The following is a 21,430-nucleotide window of genomic DNA, read 5'->3' as shown; positions in this document are numbered from 1 at the left end:
CACCTGGACCTTGGATTTCTGAGTGCTCCTGCACTCATCCCCCCTTCATGCTCTCTTTCATACCTGTTTTTCTCTTTTAAAGCCCCAACTGATTTCTAAATTAAATTGGCTGTACCCCCACCAATGAACCTCAAGCTTGCATCTCCTTTCCCCTGCTCCCCGTCTCCCTCCCAGCTTTCACATCACCTCAGTTTTCTGTTGTTTCTCATACATTTACTTTGAAGGATTTTCCAATAAGGATGTCAGGAGAAGTTTCTTAAGGGTCTTTTATCACAAATTCCTTTTGATTTTATGCCTGAGGACACTGCTGGGAAGGACCTTGGCGACCTATGCTCAAACAAATGTGAAGCAAATACACTTTACAAGCAAGTCACAGTTGACTGCACACACAAATCAGGTCCTGTGTCCCTGCAGCCTCATTTAGAAAACATGTTTTGTTTCCCAGCTGACAAAACTAGACCATACTTAAACCCAGTGTAATTCTGTTGGCCCCAATGTAGTTAACAGGGACACTATAACGTAGACAACTTTTCTACATTGAAATAAAGTGTCTTACACTCTTACTTATATTGCATAGATTATTCTTTCTAACCAGGCAGAAAGTGGATGATTTTCTCATTACTCTATTCCTTCTATGGGAGATTTAAGAATGAAGTTCACAGGATGAAACAAGTGTATTATAGCCACACATTTACAGCTGTGCGATCAGGTTGGTGCAAAAAGCGTGTACACAGAGGACCTCTGTCAACCAAACCTGCACCACCTGCCATCCCAGTTTTTCCAGTCTAGACCTGCTCCACAGGCAATGTCAGGAAAACTTCAGACCTTAAGAGTGAACTGTTAAAAGCTGTTACAGGAGATATCCTTTCAGCATACATGAGTTAAGGCCCAATTTTCAAAGGTTGCATGCACCATATGGCTTCCTTATGTGCCTAGATCCCAAATCACCTTCAGATCATTTCAACATCTTTTCTTTAAAGAGACGTAGTAGTCAACTAAGTCATTTAAGCATGTTTTGGAAATGCTACCAAGGCTCTCAACTGACACCACTCTACTGTCAGGACTAGCAGTGCAGAGGAATGATCACAACAAATGCTCAGGAAATATGACTGCAGGCATTCACTGCCGTGTTAAACATAGGCAGCCAAAAATAATTTCTCTCACAGGGAAATTAATCTTTTCTCTAACAGGAAGGTCAGGAACTCAAAATGAAGGCTACATACTCCTCTCTGCCACATTCAGCACCATAAGGTGGGTTGCAGTACAGAAAGAAGAAAATCACAGCCCTCACTGGTTTAGAAAAGACAATCCCCGAGGTGTAAATCACAGGCTTTTACATTGCCCCCCTGGCTTCTTGTGCACACCAAAAGACAGAAGAATCTGCCCCAGAGACATTTCCTTTTGCCTTGTTTCTTCCAGAATAAGTCTTTACTGTGGTTTTGCCCACTTATGGCAGCAGCCTCTGTCCTGGAAACCTTCTCTTGTAGATAGCAGTTCCACCTGTTTTTCCCCTTGGAGGCTTCTGGAATAAATGGTGCCTTAATTAAGTTAATGATACCTTTAGCCATCCATATGCTTACTTTAGATGTACTGTTAGAGTCCATTACACAGTGTAGTTTCCCCAGTTTTCCATGTAGGAAGCAAATCTAACACCTGATGTGTGAAACTCTCCATGGCTCAGTTGTCTTGCGCAATATTTGTTAAATCCAAGGACTGTTTCCACTCCTTGAAACCCTGGTGCTCCTGTCATCTCTCTGTTCAAGACCTGCCTGACCATGGGGTTGCCAGCAACTCTGGTTTCATGGACAAATGTATTTCACCAGGGGCATCTCTCTGCAATGTCAACAGAAGTCTTGAGCAAAGTCTGGTGAATAGTGAAAGAGTCTCTCTAAAGCTTGTGAAAAGTGGTACAAATTAGCATCCTCCAGTCTGCTGCTGCTTTTCTGTCTAAATAATATTTTACAGGTAAAGTTTCTGCTGAGAATCAGTGGGGTTTTCTCAGTAGCTGCCTAAATCATGTCACAGTCTTTGGTTTACACTGAGTAACTGCTTGAGACAGAAGCTGCATCTGTATGTGAGGTGTCATTGCTCCCAAATGATGAATGACCCCAAGTTTCTAACAACTTCCCTTCCTGCGCTCTGGCTGGCCTCCCCTCAATTTGCATTTATGCAGAGTGTTTTACATGATCTCTCTTGCTTTACAGCTCACTAGAGAATCTCTTTCTTCAGGAGCTTAAAAACTCTGCCGGAATGGAAATCAGTAGAGAAGGTGCTGTTTGTATGTAACTAGGCATGTCAACCAAGAGATCTCAGTGTTTTCCTAATACTAAGGATGTTCCTTCATTCTTCTCCTAAGGCACACATCCCATTTTTCCCATTTTCTCAGTACCACTGGCAGTGCAGGCTGTTCAAGGTAACGGAGATGCTCCAGGTATCTTCATTGACCTCTATGTAGAGAAAATGACTTAGTATTTTCCACAAACAGAAATCTTTCCTGTGAACACATGAAGCTCTGCAAGTGAAACATCTAGTAGAAAAGCCTTTCCTGAAGTTATTGTCTCTCTAGATGATGTTATTATGATGCTTTGTGCCTGAGCATTTGGTGCCACCTGCCACTAACATTAATGGAATTCACTGCCAAGGGTGTTTTAAGCAAAAGGTGTGCATCCAAGGTGACTATATAAAATTGGTGATATGCTGAGCAGCTTCTCCCACCTCTTTGTCCTTTCCTCAGTCCTGTGAGGTTCATTTCCTCACAGGACCGGCTTGGGACATGATTTTTATGATCTAAGTGCAGGTTCGGGAGAATTCTGTAGCTGTAAAAGTCTCCTCTGTCATGCTGGTAAAATGACACAGATTTTACCCAAGATTTTTTAGGAAAATCTTGGATTCCACTGTGTTTCCAGTGAAGGTCTTGCTAGATAGCCAGCTGGTTGATATTTGGTGTTTTGAGACACATTCACACGGGTTCCAGGTCTATCCATCCACAGGTTTGTTGGAGCAGTAGAGCAGAGAGCTGCCCCAGCTCCCCCATTCCCACTGATGCCTCCACCTCCTGTGAGAGGGAAGCTGCCCTCTACAGCTGCTTGCAGCCCCAGTTTAACAAGTATCACCTCTTCGAAGAAGCTCCATCTGGGCGCGCTAGCTAGATGCAGTTCATGTAAACTGTTTGTTCCACCACCCACAACGAGCTATTAGCACAGAAGTTTCACCAGAGACCATAAAATTGCAAACCATAGGTCCAGATCTCTCCATCTGTCACAGTTCTGCATTCCTGCTCCCCAGACAACACAGTCTCCCACCAGGTTTAAAAGATCCCAAGCTTAAACTTGTTTGTTTGGGATTTTGCAAAAAACCTGATGCTCAGAGGCACTGCAGAAATAAAAATGTGGTAGCTATTATCATTTATTGCCCTTGCAATGCAGACAGGATTAAAGCTGTCCTAATGACAGGGAAGAAATGGTAATATTCCCCCTGACATTAAGTAGGCCTGAAGAAAGCTATGAGCACAATGGAATGGAACATTAATGTGAAAAGGAAAAATAAAAACCCTACAAGAAATTATTATAGCAAAGAACCACCAAGGGAGGCACTTAAGCCCACGAAAGCCAGCACTCTCAGATGTCAAAGGATCTTGTCATTCTGCACCTAACTCAGCCCTTGCTGGGGTGTTAAATGGGGTTTCAAAACCATTCCTGCTTTCAGAGACAATATACAACCAGGTAGCACAAAGGGGTTGTGCTCGAGAAGCTTACCCCTTGCATGCTGAGTGTAGTTTGCTGGGCTTGTACCTTTGCTGCTCCCCTTTTCAGGAGATTCTAATGGCTCCAGTGACTGCAGAAAAGATGGCACTTTTGGAGCAGCGATGGCACATGTAGGTTTTGGAGCACCTGCCTTGCTAGTTCAGCAGATACCTGTAACGTAGCCTTGAAAATTTATAGAAAATGTGAATGTTTATATATAACGTGTCAGACAGCTGGTGGGTTTAAGTACTGCTTCCCAATTCAGGCCCCCAAGGACAAGATGCTCTTTCCTGTATGCGAGAGGTTTTCTTTGAAGAAGAATGCTTTGTCCTGGATAAGGGCAAGTTCTTCCTTCTTTGTCCAGACCCGTAAGACTGTATTCCTGTGGAGAGGTGAACTTGGTGATGCTTTCCCCACACAATGTACCCTGTGGTTTTTGTCTTCTGCCTTTTATTTTTAAATGAGCAGGGAGTCAAATAATGGCAGAAAAAACAACAATAGCTTACCACGAGAGGGAAACATCCTCTGTGCCCTCTGACAGCCTGCATCAGCCAGCCTCCCTCCTGGGCTGGGAGATATTTCAAGGTAGAGCACATCATCACTACTGAAAAGATCCATTAGGTTATGGAAAATTCTCCCAGCTCTCCATTTAGGTCCTTCCTAATCCTTTATTTTACTTTGTGTGGTGAGCCAGCTGTATTGTTTCTCTCCTCTCCTCTCTGCTGGGAAGGTAATTCTCTACTCTGAGGAGGCTATTCAGTGGTTTTCTTTATTGCTATTTAACATGTATACATTATAGTACCTCACAGAGGCCTCGTAGCATTGTGCCAGGCATCCTACAAACACATGCAGAGTGACAGTTGCATCTATAGTGGGTACCCATGTGTGGGGGATAACAGGATAAGCGTAATTCTGAGCCAATTACAATTAATAATAATACCCACACATCCTACGTAGGTGTATGGGATATGGCATATCCTTATGTTTCCTTGAAGGCAACACACCCCGATGTTTAAAAAGGGGGTTGTTTAGGGGATTTTCTTGTCAATTTAAAAAATCACTATCAGGAAAGGGAGTCAGTAGTTAAGGAAAAATAAAGGTCTCTTTTCATATGCATCCAAAGGAGGAATTAAAAGCTGGGCACACCAGGACCCTGCCCAAACTGACTTTACAGAGTTTAACACCTGCTTTGCTTGGCTGCAGCTGACTCTGTCGGCTGAAGAGCATCAGGGGTCTGACACTGGGACCAAGAAACCCAGTGCTTGCACCTGAGTATAAATATATGCCCAGGGACCATGGAAGCATCGTTGCAGAGGGTGTGCGTGTGTGTGTTTTGTCAGGTTCTTTGGCTGCTTTGAATAGAAAAAGGTGTAGTGTTAATAAACGAAGTTGTTAATTTCCAGTATGTTATCAAGAAAGCCTTAAAATTATTTGTGTTAGTGCAGTGGTATGCAAGGATAAGGTTTTATGCACCATAGCACAAAACAATTAAAAGTTGGAAATTTAGAAGCAGGAGTGGGGAAAAAATAGAGACAGGAAGAAAGGAGAAGGGATTATAGGTGCTTACCTCCGGCTGCATGCGGAGAAGCAGGCTCAAGGCATGAGAGCACATCATCACTGACGTGAGAGCGTTGGTGTGTAGTTGTCCAGTGCTGTGATCCAAACTGCTGTGTGTGACTTGTCATTCTCAAACAGGCATATTCTTTCAGTACGTGTCACGTATCTTGCTAGCGAAAGCTCAGTGCCTGGGAAGGGAAATGTTTAAAGCCACCGTGAGAACTGTTAGAAGCAGAAAGGGGAGCTTTGTAGGCAGGTCGGACCTCAGAACTTCCAAGAGCTGAGATCCCAAAGCAGGCACAGAAAACACCATGTGTAGACCCAGTTCTGAGGAGGTCTGCTGGGCCACCTGCTCTCCTGCTGTCACTGGTCACCAGATGAGACCTTCCTACTCAGACCCGCTCTCCAAATACAGCTATTTTGACTGTGCATCTTGCTGATAAATGCATAGTCATGTCTCTGTATGGAAGTAATCATGTTGAAAGTTAATCTGTTCTTCAGTTGCCTGCCAAATCACAAAATTTGGTCCTGATCCTGTGATTTAGAGTATGGAATTCAGTGGGTGGTAAAGCAGTAATCCTGTAGGTTACAAATGGCCAAGACCTCACAACGTCGGACTGTGATGGAAAACTAAAAGATATTGAGTTTATGGGGCAGGGAGAGAGGCTGGTAGGGAGCTGCAGTTAAAAACAGTCTTGATTGCTACCTTCATTACAATCCCGGAAGGAAGGGTATATGTATCATAACTGAACTCCATGCCTGGAGCAGACTTCAGGGAGAGGTTAATGGAGATATTATTATGAGCAGGAACTAATCCTGAAAGAAACTAGGAACAATACAGCTGAGAAAATTTACCAAAATACTGTTTTCCCAATTGAAGGCAACAACGCGAGTCTCGGGAATGCCACAGGGAACACATCAGAAACGGAGACATTAGTTTGGCTTCTAAACTGGCACATCTGTAAAAGCACAGACTAGAGAAAATTTGGGAATATCTATGCCGATATTTTATGAAGCAGGGTGACATGGGAGCAAAATTGCAATTATTGGGATAAAGAAAGGAGTTGTTGAGGTAGACATTAACACCCTCCTTCCCCAATGGAAGTAACATTAATTTTCCAGGGAAAGTCCATTGTCTGGTTTTCGCATTGTGACCTGCAAAGAGTTTCAGGACAAGCACTTGCAAAATCCTCATTAGAACCTGAAGCTTGCACTGAAGATAGTTGCAGGCTTTAATGTCTAGAAAAACTGCCCTGAACAGATATAATGTATTAGGGAAAGAAAAGAAGCTATTGAAGACAAAATATATTCCATCTGCAGTGAGCTCTTCTTTATGTGACACATTTGCTTTCTGCTACTGCTTATCTTCTCTCCTCCCACCACTCACTCCTCTCTTTTTACTCTGTTTTAATAATTCAGCTCTTACAGCCCAGAATTAAATGTTGTGCTGACCTGAGAGCAGTTTGCTATGTGCCGTATTAACATGCTGTTGGTTTGGTGCTTTATTCTTTTCCTCCGTTGTTGTTCATGCTCCCCAGCAGAAAGCTACACCGTGATATTGTACTTAGTTTTCCTAGTGTAGCACTATCTGCAGAAGGACCAATTTAATACAAAAGGCCATCTAATAAAACAGCAAAAGCAAAATTGGTTCAACCCTCATCCCTTGCCTCCTTTTATAGTATCGCTGACACTTTTTCATTTGTAGTAATCTTGCTTTAATATTTATGACTCTACTTCAGACATGGAGAGTTCAATGAGGACAGATTTTTGGGTTTCTATTTTACTGCAGGAGATGAGGTGAGAACAGGGATAGCTGGTCTTCCAGAGCCCATGGGGCCCACAGCAACATCCATCTGTGGCTGGGGCCCCTATGAGGCATCACCCCCTCCTTCTAGGGGAGCTGCAGGGGAGCTCAAGGTCAGGGTTGTGAGCAGGAGGCAGCAGCTGGTTTTGAAGACCTTCTGCTGCTCCGAGGCAACCCAGCATGGCCAGCATTTTCCACTTGCTTCCTTCTGGATACAGCATAAGGCTGGACTGCCCAGCAGTCCTGCTGCCAGCACAGGCTCTCTGACAGTTCTGGCACGTGTGTCAACATCAAAGTGCTCAAAAGCCACGCAAGGCTCAAGAGCCGCTGGTGGGCCATCCCTGGGCTCCAGGAGCAGGAGATATATCTTTCATTAATGAAATATGATGATTTTTAATGACACAATGTGCCATAAAAGGATCTCAGAAGATTGTATCCAGCTGGGTTTGCTTGCTGTGGTTTGATAGCTAGATGTACCCCAGAAATGAGCCAGACAGGCATGTAGGAAAAGAGAATTTTTTTAAAAAGGTTCAAATTAAAAAAAAAAAAAAAAAATAAATCCTCCATTAGAGCTGAAATATGCAGAATTGTTTCCAGGCCCCAAAGCTCTTCTGCATGTCTTTCCTGTTTTAAAAAAGCTGCAAAAGCAGGAAGTGCTGTGGAAAAATGCGGTTCTGGTATGGGACACTGAAGAGATTAAAGCAGTAGATAACAAGAAAATTACACAGCTTGAGAGTGTGGCATCAGTGCTTCCAGCTCAGAATATGCTCTTATTTTAGGTCTTTAGGAGCATGGAGGAAGAGACAGTCTCTGACCCAAGGGACTGGAACAGATGGGGCTCAGAGAAAGGCAGTCACCTTCCTCCACTTCACAAGCCAAGATCCAAGTCATGATTAGATAACAAACCTGAAACAGAGATGGCACTGGACCTGTTTCCCTTTACACATAAGATCTGTTAGCAACAGGATCCTCATTAGCCAACCTGTCCCTATTAGAATAATAACCTAATTCTAACAACAGAAGGGCTTTTGCAAAGTCTCAATGCTGCTTGAGATGGGCATCGTGTCCTTTCCAGCAGTGCGTCTGTTTTCTTTCCATGGGTTAGCCATCATTTGAAGGCTACGCAGAAAATACAGCTGTCAACTGACATTTTATTTAAGGGAATCATAGAATGGTTAGAGTTGGAAGGGACCTTAAAGATCATCGAGTTTCAACCTCCCTGCCATGGGCAGGGACACCTCCACTAGAGCAGGTTGCTCAAAGCCCCATCCAGCCTGGCCTTAAACACTTCCAGGGATGGGGCATCCACAATTTCCCTGGGCAACCTGTTCCAGTGCTTCACTACCCTTACAGTAAAGAATTTCCTCCTAATATCTAATCTAAATCTCCCCTCTTCCAATTTAAAACCATTACCCCTTGTCCTGTCACTACATCTCCTGACAAAGAGTCCCTCTCCGGCTCCCTCTCCAGAACATCCAAGTCTGTGACCCCAGAAGTCTCTGGTCTCAGCTGATACATACCCATGTCTACTCTGGGTTCTAGTCCAGGTGCTGTTAAAAGATGCTCACAATCTCAGTATGTAGGGAATTTCATGTAGGGAATTTGCACCTAATTCCTGTTAAAAGTGCCACCATTACTTAGAAATAGTTTGAATATTAACTGGAAACCCTTCAATATACTTAATTCTTAATTTTATATGATTCAACAAAATCTTAGCAATCCTCAAAGTAACAACATGTGTAAAAGCAAGCAAAGCAAACAAGGAAAGTCTTGTCAAGCATCTTGGTTTTCCTTCTTTTCTTTTTTCAGCAAGCTCAGTGACCCCATTAAGACCTTTGATGTTTGAATTTTCTCTTCCTTTTTGTACACTGGATAAGAACTACATTTGAAGACTCTAGCAGAAAAAGAGGTTTCAAGATGTGAAGTGCACAAATGGAAGAGCTATGATTTTCAACTGGTCCCTTTGACAGAGAGGTCAAAGTCAACTTCCCATGGCCATATCTTCCACCACTGTGATTATAATTCAGAAGTGCACTTAAACGACTGAGAGTCCATGTTGTTAATATTTGTTGACAAAAGCTCCATGCTATTTCCGTTTCCTTAAACTTAGCAGCATGCGAGAAAGAAGTATCTCAAATCCAATTTGACCTCAAGGGAAAGTTATCATTTGTCAGCCAGGCAAGCTAAGACTTATTTGTCAGACAGGTGAACTTAACTAAAAAAATTGAAGCTATCAGCATAAACAGTTATGAGCAGCTCTCAGTCATAGATTATTGTTTAAATATGAGGGAAGAAAAGCAGATCTTGACATAAAAATCAACACTACTTTCCAGCTTCCAAGATGGTCAGAGCCTCAGTGCAGGAAAATGATGGAAGGGAGCACACTTCTGTGACTTTTATATATTTGAAAGAGAAACATATATTTCTTGTGATATCACATCAGCTTTATTTGCAGTTGATCAAATATACGGGACATATCTGCTGTCAGCTAAATACATGCGTGGAATGATGGGGGAGTGTAGAATCTGTTTGGCTTTCCCCTGCTAGAAAAATCTGTGGGAACATGCTGTCGTTGGGATTTGCTGAAGAGATGCACTCTGGCACCTACGCCACACTGGAGAGCTGTGAGGACAAACATTTGGGAGGAAAGCTGAGCTGATCCTAATTGAAGCAGACACTAGTGCTCTTTCATCAAAATTCCACCGGCTTCGCCAACCTGATGTCAGGTTCTCCATCACCGTGTGAGGGTCGCCTCCAGGCAGGGCATGCTAAAAATAAATTATGCATACACATCCCCCCTCCTTTCCCACATGTGCATACACATACTCCAAGTGAGCAAAGAAAAGCATGTGGGAACTGCTCCTTGACACCGCTGTTGTCAATAAGTATTTTTTGCTGCAACTGAGGGGTTTAGTTCTGTGTCCCGACAGGTTTGGGCAGATAAAGGATGTGCCACGCTGATATTGGGGCTGCAGGCATTGCAGGACGAGTCTTTAACAGCTTACAGAGGACAGCAGACTGAGCTGACTATTTTATTACACTCAAAGTCTGGCCAGACTCATTTTGCAATTTTCAAAAGGCATATGTTAATCTGGTTTCTGGAGTAAGCGCTGTGTGTGCTGGACTGGGTGATTTCAAAGATTTCTTCTTATTTTGGAGTCTACATTTCCATATTGCCCTCTTCTTTCCCTGCTTGCTCGGAGTATGGTTGTTTGCTCGAAATCCTCACAACATCTGCGGCTCAGCACTGTAGGAATGGCTTTCCTGGAGGGGGTGCGGTGTCTTCCCTTCTGGATGCTCCTCAGATATGACATCCTCCAGGGTTGGGAAGGGCTCTGAGATCTGGCAGGGACCATCTGGGGTTTTTGTGTCCTTCTGCAAAAGAGAACATGAGTTGTTTGTGGGGAACATCTGGGGATATTTTGTTTAATCAGTTTTTTTACTGCTCTTGTGACTTTGGGTATTAGCAGTGTCTCTGCTACTTCTGTTGTCTGACAGAGGCACGCAGCAGTTGAGTCTCCTGAGAGTCAACTAAACCATATTATTGGCTCCCTCCAGGCATAGCTGGGTGAAACTTAATGGTCCATGAGATACAGAAAGTCAGTAGAAATGATCTAATGTCCCCTTCTAGTCTTAAACTCAGTGAAATGGTGAAAATTCTGCTTCTAAAGGAAATGGCAGATGAGCGGTTGCCAGGATCTCCTACCAGGCTTCTTCTCCAGCTGTGTCCATGGGGAGCAGTTGCCTTTTTGCAGTCGTGTTTACAGATTCTCAGCAGAATTGCACCATTTTCACTCCTGGAGGCCAAATCCTTATTCCCGTCCTTCTGTGCAGCCCATTTTCTTATTCTCCTCCCTCAAATGCAGAGACTGTTTCAGCCCCTCTTTGTGGTGACAAAGAGAAACTTTTTGGTTTCCCTTCTGCTTTTACCAAAATCCAAGTGAGATTTCTGCTGTATCTGAGATCTGCCTTTCACATGGATCAAACCTCCAGTTCCAAAACATCCTTGGCCCTCCTGAGTGCAGAAATCAGTCTTGTGCAGTCTTGTGCATCTACTCTCTCTGTGATTTTTGGCCAAAAACAAAGTCTCCCAGGAATTTCTATAGACTAAAACCAACTCTTTTGCTTCCCTCTTCTGCAGAGAAAGTGTGCAATTTAAAGTTGTGGGCATGTATTTTTCTTTTTGCAAAGGTGGTCAGAGCTGCCTGTCTTCAGCTGCTGGGTAGGTGTCTTATCCTGCATGTGTTTTCAATAAAATCAGTGTTTCCTCCCTTAGATTTAAATGCTTTACCTTTAATATTTCCATATGAAAAGCGAAACTTGAGAGAAATTGCAGGACTAGAAATCCTAGAGTCTGGGGATTTCAAGCGTGAGTGAAGCACGGTTGAGTGTGCTTTTTCCTCATCTGGATTCAAGGACACACCAGCTCCACAACAGCAACCTTTCCACAAAGGGAGAGGGGAGGCCTCCTCCTGCTTGCTCTACCACATCAGTCACATTTTAACTAGATACCAGGAATCTTACGAAGCTATTTTGATTTTTACTGTAAGCTAGAAGTGTTTTTAGAAAAGTCTGAGGAGCTCTCGCCTCACCTGGCTGCAACAAGCGCTGTGGAGTTGTGTCCAAAGCGTAGCTGGTTGTTGCTGGGTTGTGTTTCCGGTGTAACCAGGTGACAATCAAATTAAAGCCTCTGTTTTTACCTAATTTTATTTGTGGAATAGCGCTAGGGAGCCTCAGTGAAAGATCCGGTGCCTGGAGAAGGAAGGATGTGGGATGTCCATGGTGCTTGGTGCAGGACACACTGGGAATGTCCCAGCCAAAAGTCCCAACGTGATCAATTATACAAGACTGAACAGGGTGAATAAGGTAGAAGTTGCCATGGTTATCAATCATTATTAACTATATTTTCTGAGGGCTTGTTTAGAGGAAAACTTTTCTGTAATTAATTATAAATTTGTTGTAAGATAATAGCAGAGTTACAGCCCAGAATAGATGTTCTCTGTCCTTCTTTCCCTTTGTGCAGCCCAGAGGCCAAGCATAGCACATGCGAACTATCCCAAATGTCTGCATTTACACCCAAGTGAACACTCTTCACTCATGCTCACCTCCTTGGATAGGCAGACAACTATGCTGTTGCGTTTCAACCAGTTTCCCACCTGCAGAAATGAGCTTCAGAGGCTGAACTGTCCAAATTAAACTGCTTGAGCTAATTACCAGATTAACTGCAACTCTCTTGTGTAGGAGAAGCCAGCCAGTGGCCACCCAGCAGGTAGCTGGCACAAAGCTTGCAAAATGTGGTGTTATCATGGCCAATTGACCAGCAGAGCTCAGCTTGTTGGACCTTCCATTCCAGCACGATCTTTATCCCTTTTATGTTTCGTAATCTTTTTAGAAAAGCATCAGTCAGAGATTAATGACTGGTGAGGAGCTCATAAGCTTCCTTCCCTCTAGAAAAACAGAGTTTAAAATATTTGTTTCCTCTAGTTAAGGTTTACAATTCTTAATAGTATGTTGTTAGGAAGTTGCAAGCAATCAAATGAGAACACAATTGTTAATAAATTTGCTTAATAATACAATTAAAACAAATATAAAGAAATTCCAGCTATTTCAGTGTATTAAGTAAATGGCAAGTAATTTCTTTTTAGTTTTGCTGGGTGAAGTCATTTGGAACATCTGTATTTTAAAATAGTCCTGAAATTTAAATTCCTTTGCTGCCACTGCTTTTACATTATGCCAAGTTCAGTCCCAGGAAGGTGGCTGCAGTTCTCACTCTTTTCATTTTTCCAGATTAATTGACACAACAGTTTCTTTGTTGTTCTTCGGGTGGTAACCCTCAGCAAGTCTTTTTTTTTTTCCGGATTATCTGCCTTGTCCATGGCTTCTCTTAGTCTGAAAGTACAAAGCGAGCCAGGGTTCTTTCCAGACTTACTAATGATAAAGACTGTTCGTTCTCCCAGTTGTCTTTGGTGCAATCTGTTTCAAACGCTGGGATTGATGAGTGTCTCAGAACAGTGTAGGAGGGCTGCCTGAGCGTGACTGAGCCACAGAGTTAAAAAAAAAAAAAAAAAATCTGAAAAATAATAGATTCATTTCAAATAGAAGATAAAATTCAAGGAAGTCATGGCTTGCCTAACACAAAACAAAGCAAGCCATCTAAGTTTATTGTCTGGATTATTAATTGTGCTGGATTGTTCAGCTGCCCCGAGAATGTCACTTTAATCATTTGGTGAGTCTGAAGCCCAGGTCTCCAGAGATCATGTTCTGATCTCTCACATATGGTATATCGCACTGTTCATTAGACCCACTGGTCCAGTCACATGGAAATGATGTTCAGACTATTTCTATCCGTGCCTGCTACTTTTCTTCCTGAATGTGTCAGTCTCATGATGAGGGCAGTGACTCCAGCTGATACAGACACAATTGCTGATTGCAAAGAGAGGCACTGCCGTGAAAATAAAGAGAAGAGAGGTTTATTTCCGTCACAGTTCGGGCTTTGTGAGCAGTCCCTGTCCCACAGAAATACAAATTCCCTTGAGGGAGGAGGGTGCTGAGGTGTGTGAGACCACAGACACTCAGCAGCGAAGAGAAGATGGGTGACCTTGGGAACAAACTTCTGAGGTGGGATGATTGAAACCTGGAGTCAGCTCCAAGAGGAAGGAAAATATCTCGCCAGTGTCATGAGATTCGGTTCTCAGCTCTCAACACTCTGTGTCGTTTCAAAAATCTGGCTTCATTTTGGTGTTGAGATGGAAGCAGGGACTCGCTTTGCAGGGTAGGAAGCAGGATTTCTTCATCTTTCCTCTGAATACTTGATGCTGGCAGTAGAGAAGTGAGGAACGAGGTAATCTTACACAGGATGGCAGTAAGCCAGTTGAGGATGACTTCTGGTCCCTACTGCAGGCTTAGAGCTTGGATGGAGCCCAGCTAAGGATGAGGCAAGGTCATGTTTAGGAGTGTTGTCTCCAGTCACACGTGCAGAAGGTTCGGTACTGGTGGCTACCAGCAGAAACCAGGTCAAGGGATTCCCAAGCAGCTCACAGCGCTTGCAAGGGGACCCCAAAATGTCACATCCAGCTTCTCACTCTGCACTCTGTTGGGGGGAGGGGCTGGCGAGTGATGTGTGAAGTGTTGAGTCAGTATAAATGTCAGAGCCAAAGGTCTTCAGAGTCGGAGTGACAACGGGAGGAGACACTAGTGCCAGGAGTTCTGACACAGGGAAAACGCTGTCACTGCCACCACCTCTGTTTTAGAGATTTATCGATGATAACTTGGGATGTGCCATAAACAGGGGTGATATTAAATGAGTCTGACTGTCTCAGGGGCTAAGTTTTACAACCCAAAGTGTGAACTCTCTCTGCCTCACTGAGATCCTGAGGCATTTTTCCAGCAGCTCCCACGATCTCATTAAATGCTCTTCTGAAAAGAGCTTCAACCCAAGAGCCTTCCCTGTGCAGCACAGCGCCAGCTGCTGGGATCAGACACAATTATCCGACGGAGAACCCAGTGTGCACCCTCAGAGCTTAGTCACGGAGAGCTCCCAGGCCACCACCACTGCCTCACTGGGCCCACAGCCTTTCCCAGCATGGTTTTGTGAGGAAACCAGAAATTGCCAGGCAGGTGTCCCCAAGTACCAACACACCCCTGGTGTCAGAGGCTCCAACCTCAGTGCCTGCAGCTCATGCCTGGGGACAAAGCTCCCTCATAGTTGTGCTATGAGTGTATTGAACCTAGGTGAACCTTTGCTGAGATGCCCTCTCAGAGTGGTCCCACCTTCTGAGGTCAAACCTATGGTTTCCTCCCAGAGTCATTGGCCACAAAGGGCTGTGCTGTCATGCAAATGCTTTCCTTCTGCCCCTTGAATGCATCTGGGGCTACAATAGCAAGCTCTAGCTGCAGCCTTTATCCCCCATAGTAAAACAGCTACAGGGCCCAGACAGCTGTCATCCCAAGGAGGCATGGCTTGGTGAACCACTGTGCTTTTCTGCTGAGGAGTTCCCTTGTTCAGATAACACATTTTATCCCAGAAGCAGCAAAATCTTCAGCAAAATCCTGACGATATTGAATTCGTTCTCCTGTGTCCCTTCTGCCTATCTCAGGTAAAGGTAAAGGTCTGTGGAAATGCACAGAGCACCCCATGACCGCAAGCCCTGCTCTTCACAGGTTGTGTTCACCAACCCACAGGCCTCGAGGCAAGTGATCTTGTCCAGAGAACCTACAGCTTATCTCAGGGAAAAGATTTATTTTGGTGACTTCTCTGAGAAACCTCCTTGTCCTTCTGCCCTCATGACCTTTCTCTCTGCTCCTCCAGTCTGCTCGCAGTTCTCCAAGGGCGTCTACGCCATCTTTGGATTTTACGAGAGGAGGACCGTCAACATGCTCACGTCCTTCTGCGGGGCTCTCCATGTCTGCTTCATAACACCAAGCTTCCCTGTTGAAACATCAAACCAGTTTGTCCTCCAGCTTCGCCCAGAGCTCCAGGATGCCCTCATCAATGTCATTGAGCACTACAGCTGGCAGAAGTTTGTGTATATTTATGATGCTGACCGGGGTAAGTCACAAGTATGTGGGAAGGGTTACCAGGCAGTTAAACATAGTGGTCTAAGTGGAGCCTTTGTCTCAAAAAATCATCTTACTGTAGGTTGCTGGAGGCTGAGAGGGTCGTTAAGGGAAGGGTCATCCTATGCCTTCCTTGTTCTCTATTCCTTTTCTAAATATTCATTCTTGCTGAAGGTGGGCATTGATCAAGATGAAGCATTAACCTGACACAGTATACCTGTGTTCATAGGGTCGGATCTGAACCCCATCAACAAAAGGGAAATTTTTAATGCGTAAGTGGTTTGAATTTCAAATGGGGAAATTGTTTATCTTAAATAGGTCCCATATTGAATAGGTCTGTTGAACTCAAGGCCACTAAGACCTACATTTATAAATGTGAACCAACAGCTGCTCAGGTCTCACATGAGCCCACATCCAGTTGTGATATGTGTGTATGTTTCTGGCAGGTAGCTTGGAAAACTCCCAAATTCCTTGTGTTAGTGAGTGTTATTTGTCTATATAAAATAACAAAAGCCTTTGTTGGGCTCTTGGAAGATATTATCTAACTTTCTAAACCATGAACAAGGCTAGTGAGCTCATTGCTCTGTGACTTAATTTCCCTAGCTCTCAGATGCCTTTAAAAATCCAGGCTTGGAGGCTGAGAGCAAAATGGACTTGTGGAGGACAGTGCAGAGGTAAGGGTGATTCACAGCTCTGTCCTGGAAGGTGTCATTAGCCCTTGCAGGGACAAGATGACCTTAAGAAACAAGGGGAAGGTGTAAAAGCATCCTGCCCTGCTCTCTGTTGTCACAAAGCATGGGCATGCTCAGTATTCCAAAAGAACTGCAGTAGGCAGGGTTGTCTAGCAGGACTTCAGAGTAGTGCTGAGTATGTGTATCTCCTCTGAAAGGCTGTGTATGTAATTTAGGCAAGCTCCTTTTAAAAATAATGAAGTTTTCTGATGAGATGCTGCCAAGAGAGACAAGGATGCTGAATATCATTGTGTATTGTGATTGCTGAGGGTGTCCCTAACCTTAGGAGAGCATAAACAGATCAAAAAGGAGAAGGGAACCATGGCCCAAAGAAATCAAGTGATTTGGGTAGTGACAGACAAGAAGATGGGGATTAGAGTTCTTATCTGAATCCCACAGTAGGGCCTGATCAACGAGACTGATCTGCCAATTACAAAGGAAAACTAGAATCATCTTATTTTCCCGTGCTAGGACAGAAAAAGCGGGAGTCATTAACTCTAGCCCAGCTGTGTTTGGGTAAGATGCTAGACTATTAGCTGCTCTCTGTAGTTCTGCTGCACTCTTGTGAGGTTGTACCCAGCCCAGCTTCAGGCCGTTATGTGGACTTTCAGAAGGATGGAAAGCTGCCATTGCACAACTAAAACCTGGTTCTCCCCCTACTGTCCCCTTCCCATCGCAGGGTTGTCAGTCCTACAGAAAGTGCTGGACACTGCAGCTGAGAAGAACTGGCAGGTGACAGCTGTCAACATCCTGACGACAACAGAAGAGGGCTACCGCATGCTCTTCCAGGAGCTGGAGAAGAAGAAGGAAAGGCTGGTGGTGGTGGACTGTGAATCTGAGAGGCTGAACATCATCCTTAGCAAGGTTGTGTTGGTGTGGGTCTTTTGGGTGGGGTCTTGCATGCAGGACAGGAAGGGCTGTTTCTCCTGGAGAAGTTCTCCTCCCCATTCTTGTCTGATCCATGTCTCATTGAAGCTCTCATTGGATGTGATGTGTGTGTATTGCAGCAGGCTGCTGAGCTTGCAGGTATTTCTCCATTGTGTTATTGTGGAAACTGTAAAGCTGTAGAAATGTTAGGAGCTCCCATGTATTCATGCTGAGTGAGATTTGCTGCTCCATGTTTCCTACTTGACTGACTCCTCTGCTGAGCCTTTTATTCCCCAACAAGTCTGCTTTGTGCTAATTCTTCCAAGCAGTGTGCACAAGACGTGGCACTTCCTTATTCTGCTGAGTTTTTCTCCATTTTTTCCCACCTCCTGTGAGTTAGGGTGGAGGTGTGAATCGGCACTGCCAGACTCCTGGTCCTCCAGCCTCCATGTGCTGCACCAAATTCTCACAACCACTGCCAGCAGGACAGAGACGGAGAAGCTTTATGGTACATCTGTAGTGTCCTAAGGAGCAATATCTCCAGATCAGGCTGGAGCTCGGCATCCTCCCAGGGCATCCAGGCTGCAGTGGGATCAGATGTTTCCAGCTCCTCTCGTGCCTTGCAGTGAGAGAGACTGGTTCATTCCGAGCCAGCTCCTGGCTGTTTTGTCAGCTTATGGCCACAAGGCAGATGGGATATGCAACAGAGAACTCAGCAGCTGGGTTGTGTGTCCTGCCTTACTCATCCTCAATCTAGATCGGTTGCTCAGTAGTGCAGACCCAAATATTCTTCATCCTCTTTCCTCCATGCCTCCCTTAATGCTTTCCCTAAATCCTGAATATGGACTTCTGTGGACACGAGATCAAGGCAAACCCATGGACAGATCTGTCCACACTTGTGTCCCTTCTTCAACTCCAGCCTTAATATCTTTGCCCCTCATACCTACAGCCAAGGCTTTCCCCACAGCTGGGACTTCTGTTCCACATGGCTTAGAAAGGGCCCTGCAGCGCCACGCAGCCAGTGCACAGTGACTCCCACTATCGTACTTCTCATAACCAGCTCACTCTTGCCTTGTGCTTCACACATCGCTTTGTCTAAGCTACCTGTCATCTCCTGTCTCACACTTCAGCTGCTCACTGTCTGGGGCAAGGATTGCCATTTCACCAGCTGCACAGCTCAGCGACAAGCGCAATCCATCCTTGTTGGATGTCTCTGGGTGCCACTCCATTATATAGAATAACAAAGCGGGTAACAGGTCTTAGCCTCAAAGGAAAGATCATGCTCATGAAGGAGAGACCAGATTATTCTGGAGGGTAAAGTCTTCTCTCTGATCACAGAGCAGCTGCAGTTGAACAAAATCTTTGACAGGATCTAAGTGGTGAATTTGCCTTTTCTGCAAGCTTTCCTTTAGGGTATATCAGATTTCTAGGGTTAATGATGTGGGGGTTTTAAGCCTGGTTTGTCTAACAGAAAATTAAGTTCTGTAGTCAAATGTTATCTCATTTTCCTAATATGAATAGGAAAATAAGGTGGTTTTTTTCAAACTTCTTCACATAACTGGAGCAAAAGTTAAACTTAGATATAAATAAAGCTATTTGCAAGAACACTAAAAAAACCCAGATCTTGTGATTATATTTGTTTTGCCATGCTGTGAAAAACAAGCATTAAAGACAGACCAATTCCAACAGACATCTGTGCCTAGAAGGTAACGCTCCTGTTAGGGATAGGTCTGTAGATAACTTTTTTCAGACCTGTGTAGTCCATTTTTATCCTCGTTTGACTTCTTGTTCTGAGTCCACAGGGATTTCTGAGAGCAGAGGTAGTTATCTCAGTGTAAGCAGGGGATGCCGGGTCTTTCAGAACATGCAGATGACCGGAGGGGATCAAAGATAGTGTGCGGCTCATTATCCTGTGAAATTCAGCTGGGACTTAAACTCGGGCTGGCGGCCAGTCTCTAGCTCACTGCACCAGCAACCTCTGCATGGATGTCACTACTCTGTTTGCCCTGTCTCTTTGAGCGTCTGAGGTGTTCAAAGAGCTGCCTCAGCCTCTCAGGGGCTTTTTAATGCATTTATCTTCTTCCCTGACAAGCCTGTTTCTGTCTTTCCCTGGCTGTGGATTTGTGCTCCCCGGTGAACAGAAGAGCTGGGGATGGCTCTTTAGCATCAGTCCCTCACATGTACACACTGGTGCTTGCACACATTTTTAATTTCTTCTGCCCACCCCATACACACAACACAAATAACCACCGCTGACTCCAGCAAGGCAGACCTTGTATTCTGGAGACGTAGCTGTAGAGGAGCCAGCATTCAATGTGTTAACGACATGTGGGAAAATGACCTGATTTCTTTCTGGGAGATTTCTCTGTGTTATGTCTCAAGGGTTTGATTTATCTTTGCCGAGGTAACTGTCGTTTATGAGCCAGGCCTTGATTCAGGGTGGGATATTTGTGGGGCTGCGCTGTGTAGCCTTAATGGGATAAGTAAGTGGTGGGTTGTATTCCATCGAAGCCCTGTATTGTTTCTTCCTTGTCTCTCATTAAAATGAATAACTGGAATTTCTCCTTTGCCACTGTTTCACTCTGAGAGGATTTCTCTCTAATAGATGTCAAACTGGCCCATTAAGAAGTGGGTAATGAAACCTAGGTGGCCCAAGTGAGCTATCAGCATGCAGCCCAGCACAGCCTCTCACCACGTTCAGAGTAAGTGATAAATGCTATTATAACCTCAGCTTGCTACCGCCGTCCGGACACATTAGGACTGAGCAAGCATTCTAAAATAAATTAAGATCACAAATAACTGTGTAAAACACAGGAAGCAAGCCTCATAATTCAGGTGGATGGGCTGCAAGATTAACAGCTCAGGGAAAGCTGGATGGCAGCCCTCTCCGGTTCATCGACTCTGACACCTAATAAAATAACAAAGGGAGAGTTTGGGCAGAAGGAGCCAATGCCAGTTATTGTTGACACTGGAGAAACAGGGAATTGGATCATAATTCTTAGACATCCCAGTGCCCTGCTGATGCTTCTTCTTCCCACAAGGTCTAGGACTTACTGCAAAAGTCATTCTCAGTTGATGGGGACAAGTTGGGTCTGGTTTTCCTTCTCAGATCTGGCTATGGAAGTTAATCAGCAAGCTACCCATAATAAGAGTATGTATCTTTATAGCTTTAGGTATACAGAGTTTTTTTATGAGGGCTCCAGACTGCTCAGCAGAAGCCATACTGAGACATCCTTTTGGGAGAACGTCAGGGCAGTGGAGCTGGTGGAGCTGACATTAGTTGTGTCAGAAACTGCTACTAAATGAAGCCTGCATTGGAGTTAATTGCCACCCCCACATTAATGCTGGGAACCAGATGAGTTTTTATGTGCATACAAGAGCACTTCATCAGAGAAAGGCTAAGGCAGATGAACCAGTTGCACAGAGCAAGTGTCAGCTCATTTATAATCCATTTGGAAATCCCTAAGTGGCTGTTCATGATAATCTGGGAGTGTCGTCCCATGGGGAGGATCAGTCTGTGTGTACCCTCATCTGATGCTTCTCAAACACCTGCTACCAGCCTGCTATCAGAGAGAAGTCCTGGGTAGACTGATCTTTGGCTGAATCCAACACAACAGTCATTTTATTATCATTCTGGCTGTGAGGATGTTTCTGGCCTTGCTAACGTTCATGCAGATTTTGCCTGAGCATTGGCAATGCAGGCAGTAATTCAGAATCAATTCATATGACAATGGAAATAAGAGGTAGAGTTGCCAGCAAAGAAACCTTATGGAAACAGCACAATTATCTCAGAAACTGGAAATTCTTCTGTTTTTACAGGTTCTGAGGGCATGTTGGTTTGGGCTTTTTTTTCACTGTCTGTTTACTGTATGTGGATTGGCTCAAAGGCAGATGGTGTCTGGCTCTAGTCACCTGGTAAGAATTTAACAGTGGTGCTGGAAATCAATGAAGAAGAATTTCAGTGGAAACATGGAGTCAGGAAGAATAATTTGATTTTTAACAGTATTGTTTCTATTTATTTTTTTTAAATCAAGGAAGAAAAAGACAGCTGGGGACAATCTGATCAATGACCTTGTCCCCCATAGTCACAGACGACCCTGCAACAGATGGTGCCTTTCTACTTAGGCAAGGGAAATTTTTCCAGCTAACATAGAAACTTTCAAATGTTACAG

The 21,430-nt window shown here is 44.3% G+C and overlaps 1 protein-coding gene across 4 annotated transcripts in view; it reads left to right on the top strand.

Moving 5' to 3' along the window:
* The window catches only part of GRIA1 (glutamate ionotropic receptor AMPA type subunit 1), a 124,626-nt gene that overhangs the window by 45,674 nt on the left and 57,522 nt on the right, over nt 1–21,430 (top strand). For 3 of the 4 annotated variants that reach the window (XM_074155587.1, XM_074155586.1, XM_074155585.1), the window contains exons 3-4: nt 15,413–15,652; nt 17,071–17,255. In XM_074155587.1, coding sequence (XP_074011688.1) covers nt 15,413–15,652; nt 17,071–17,255 — 425 coding nt within the window. The remainder of the gene's footprint in view (nt 1–15,412; nt 15,653–17,070; nt 17,256–21,430) is intronic. The other variant, XM_074155588.1, reaches the window with a different exon arrangement.

Source organism: Numenius arquata, chromosome 11 (genome assembly GCF_964106895.1).
Source record: "Numenius arquata chromosome 11, bNumArq3.hap1.1, whole genome shotgun sequence".
In the NCBI taxonomy this organism is placed as follows: Eukaryota; Metazoa; Chordata; class Aves; order Charadriiformes; family Scolopacidae; genus Numenius; species Numenius arquata.
The sequence above is the reverse complement of the archived record's forward strand: the minus strand, read 5'-3'. Positions and strand labels throughout refer to the sequence as shown.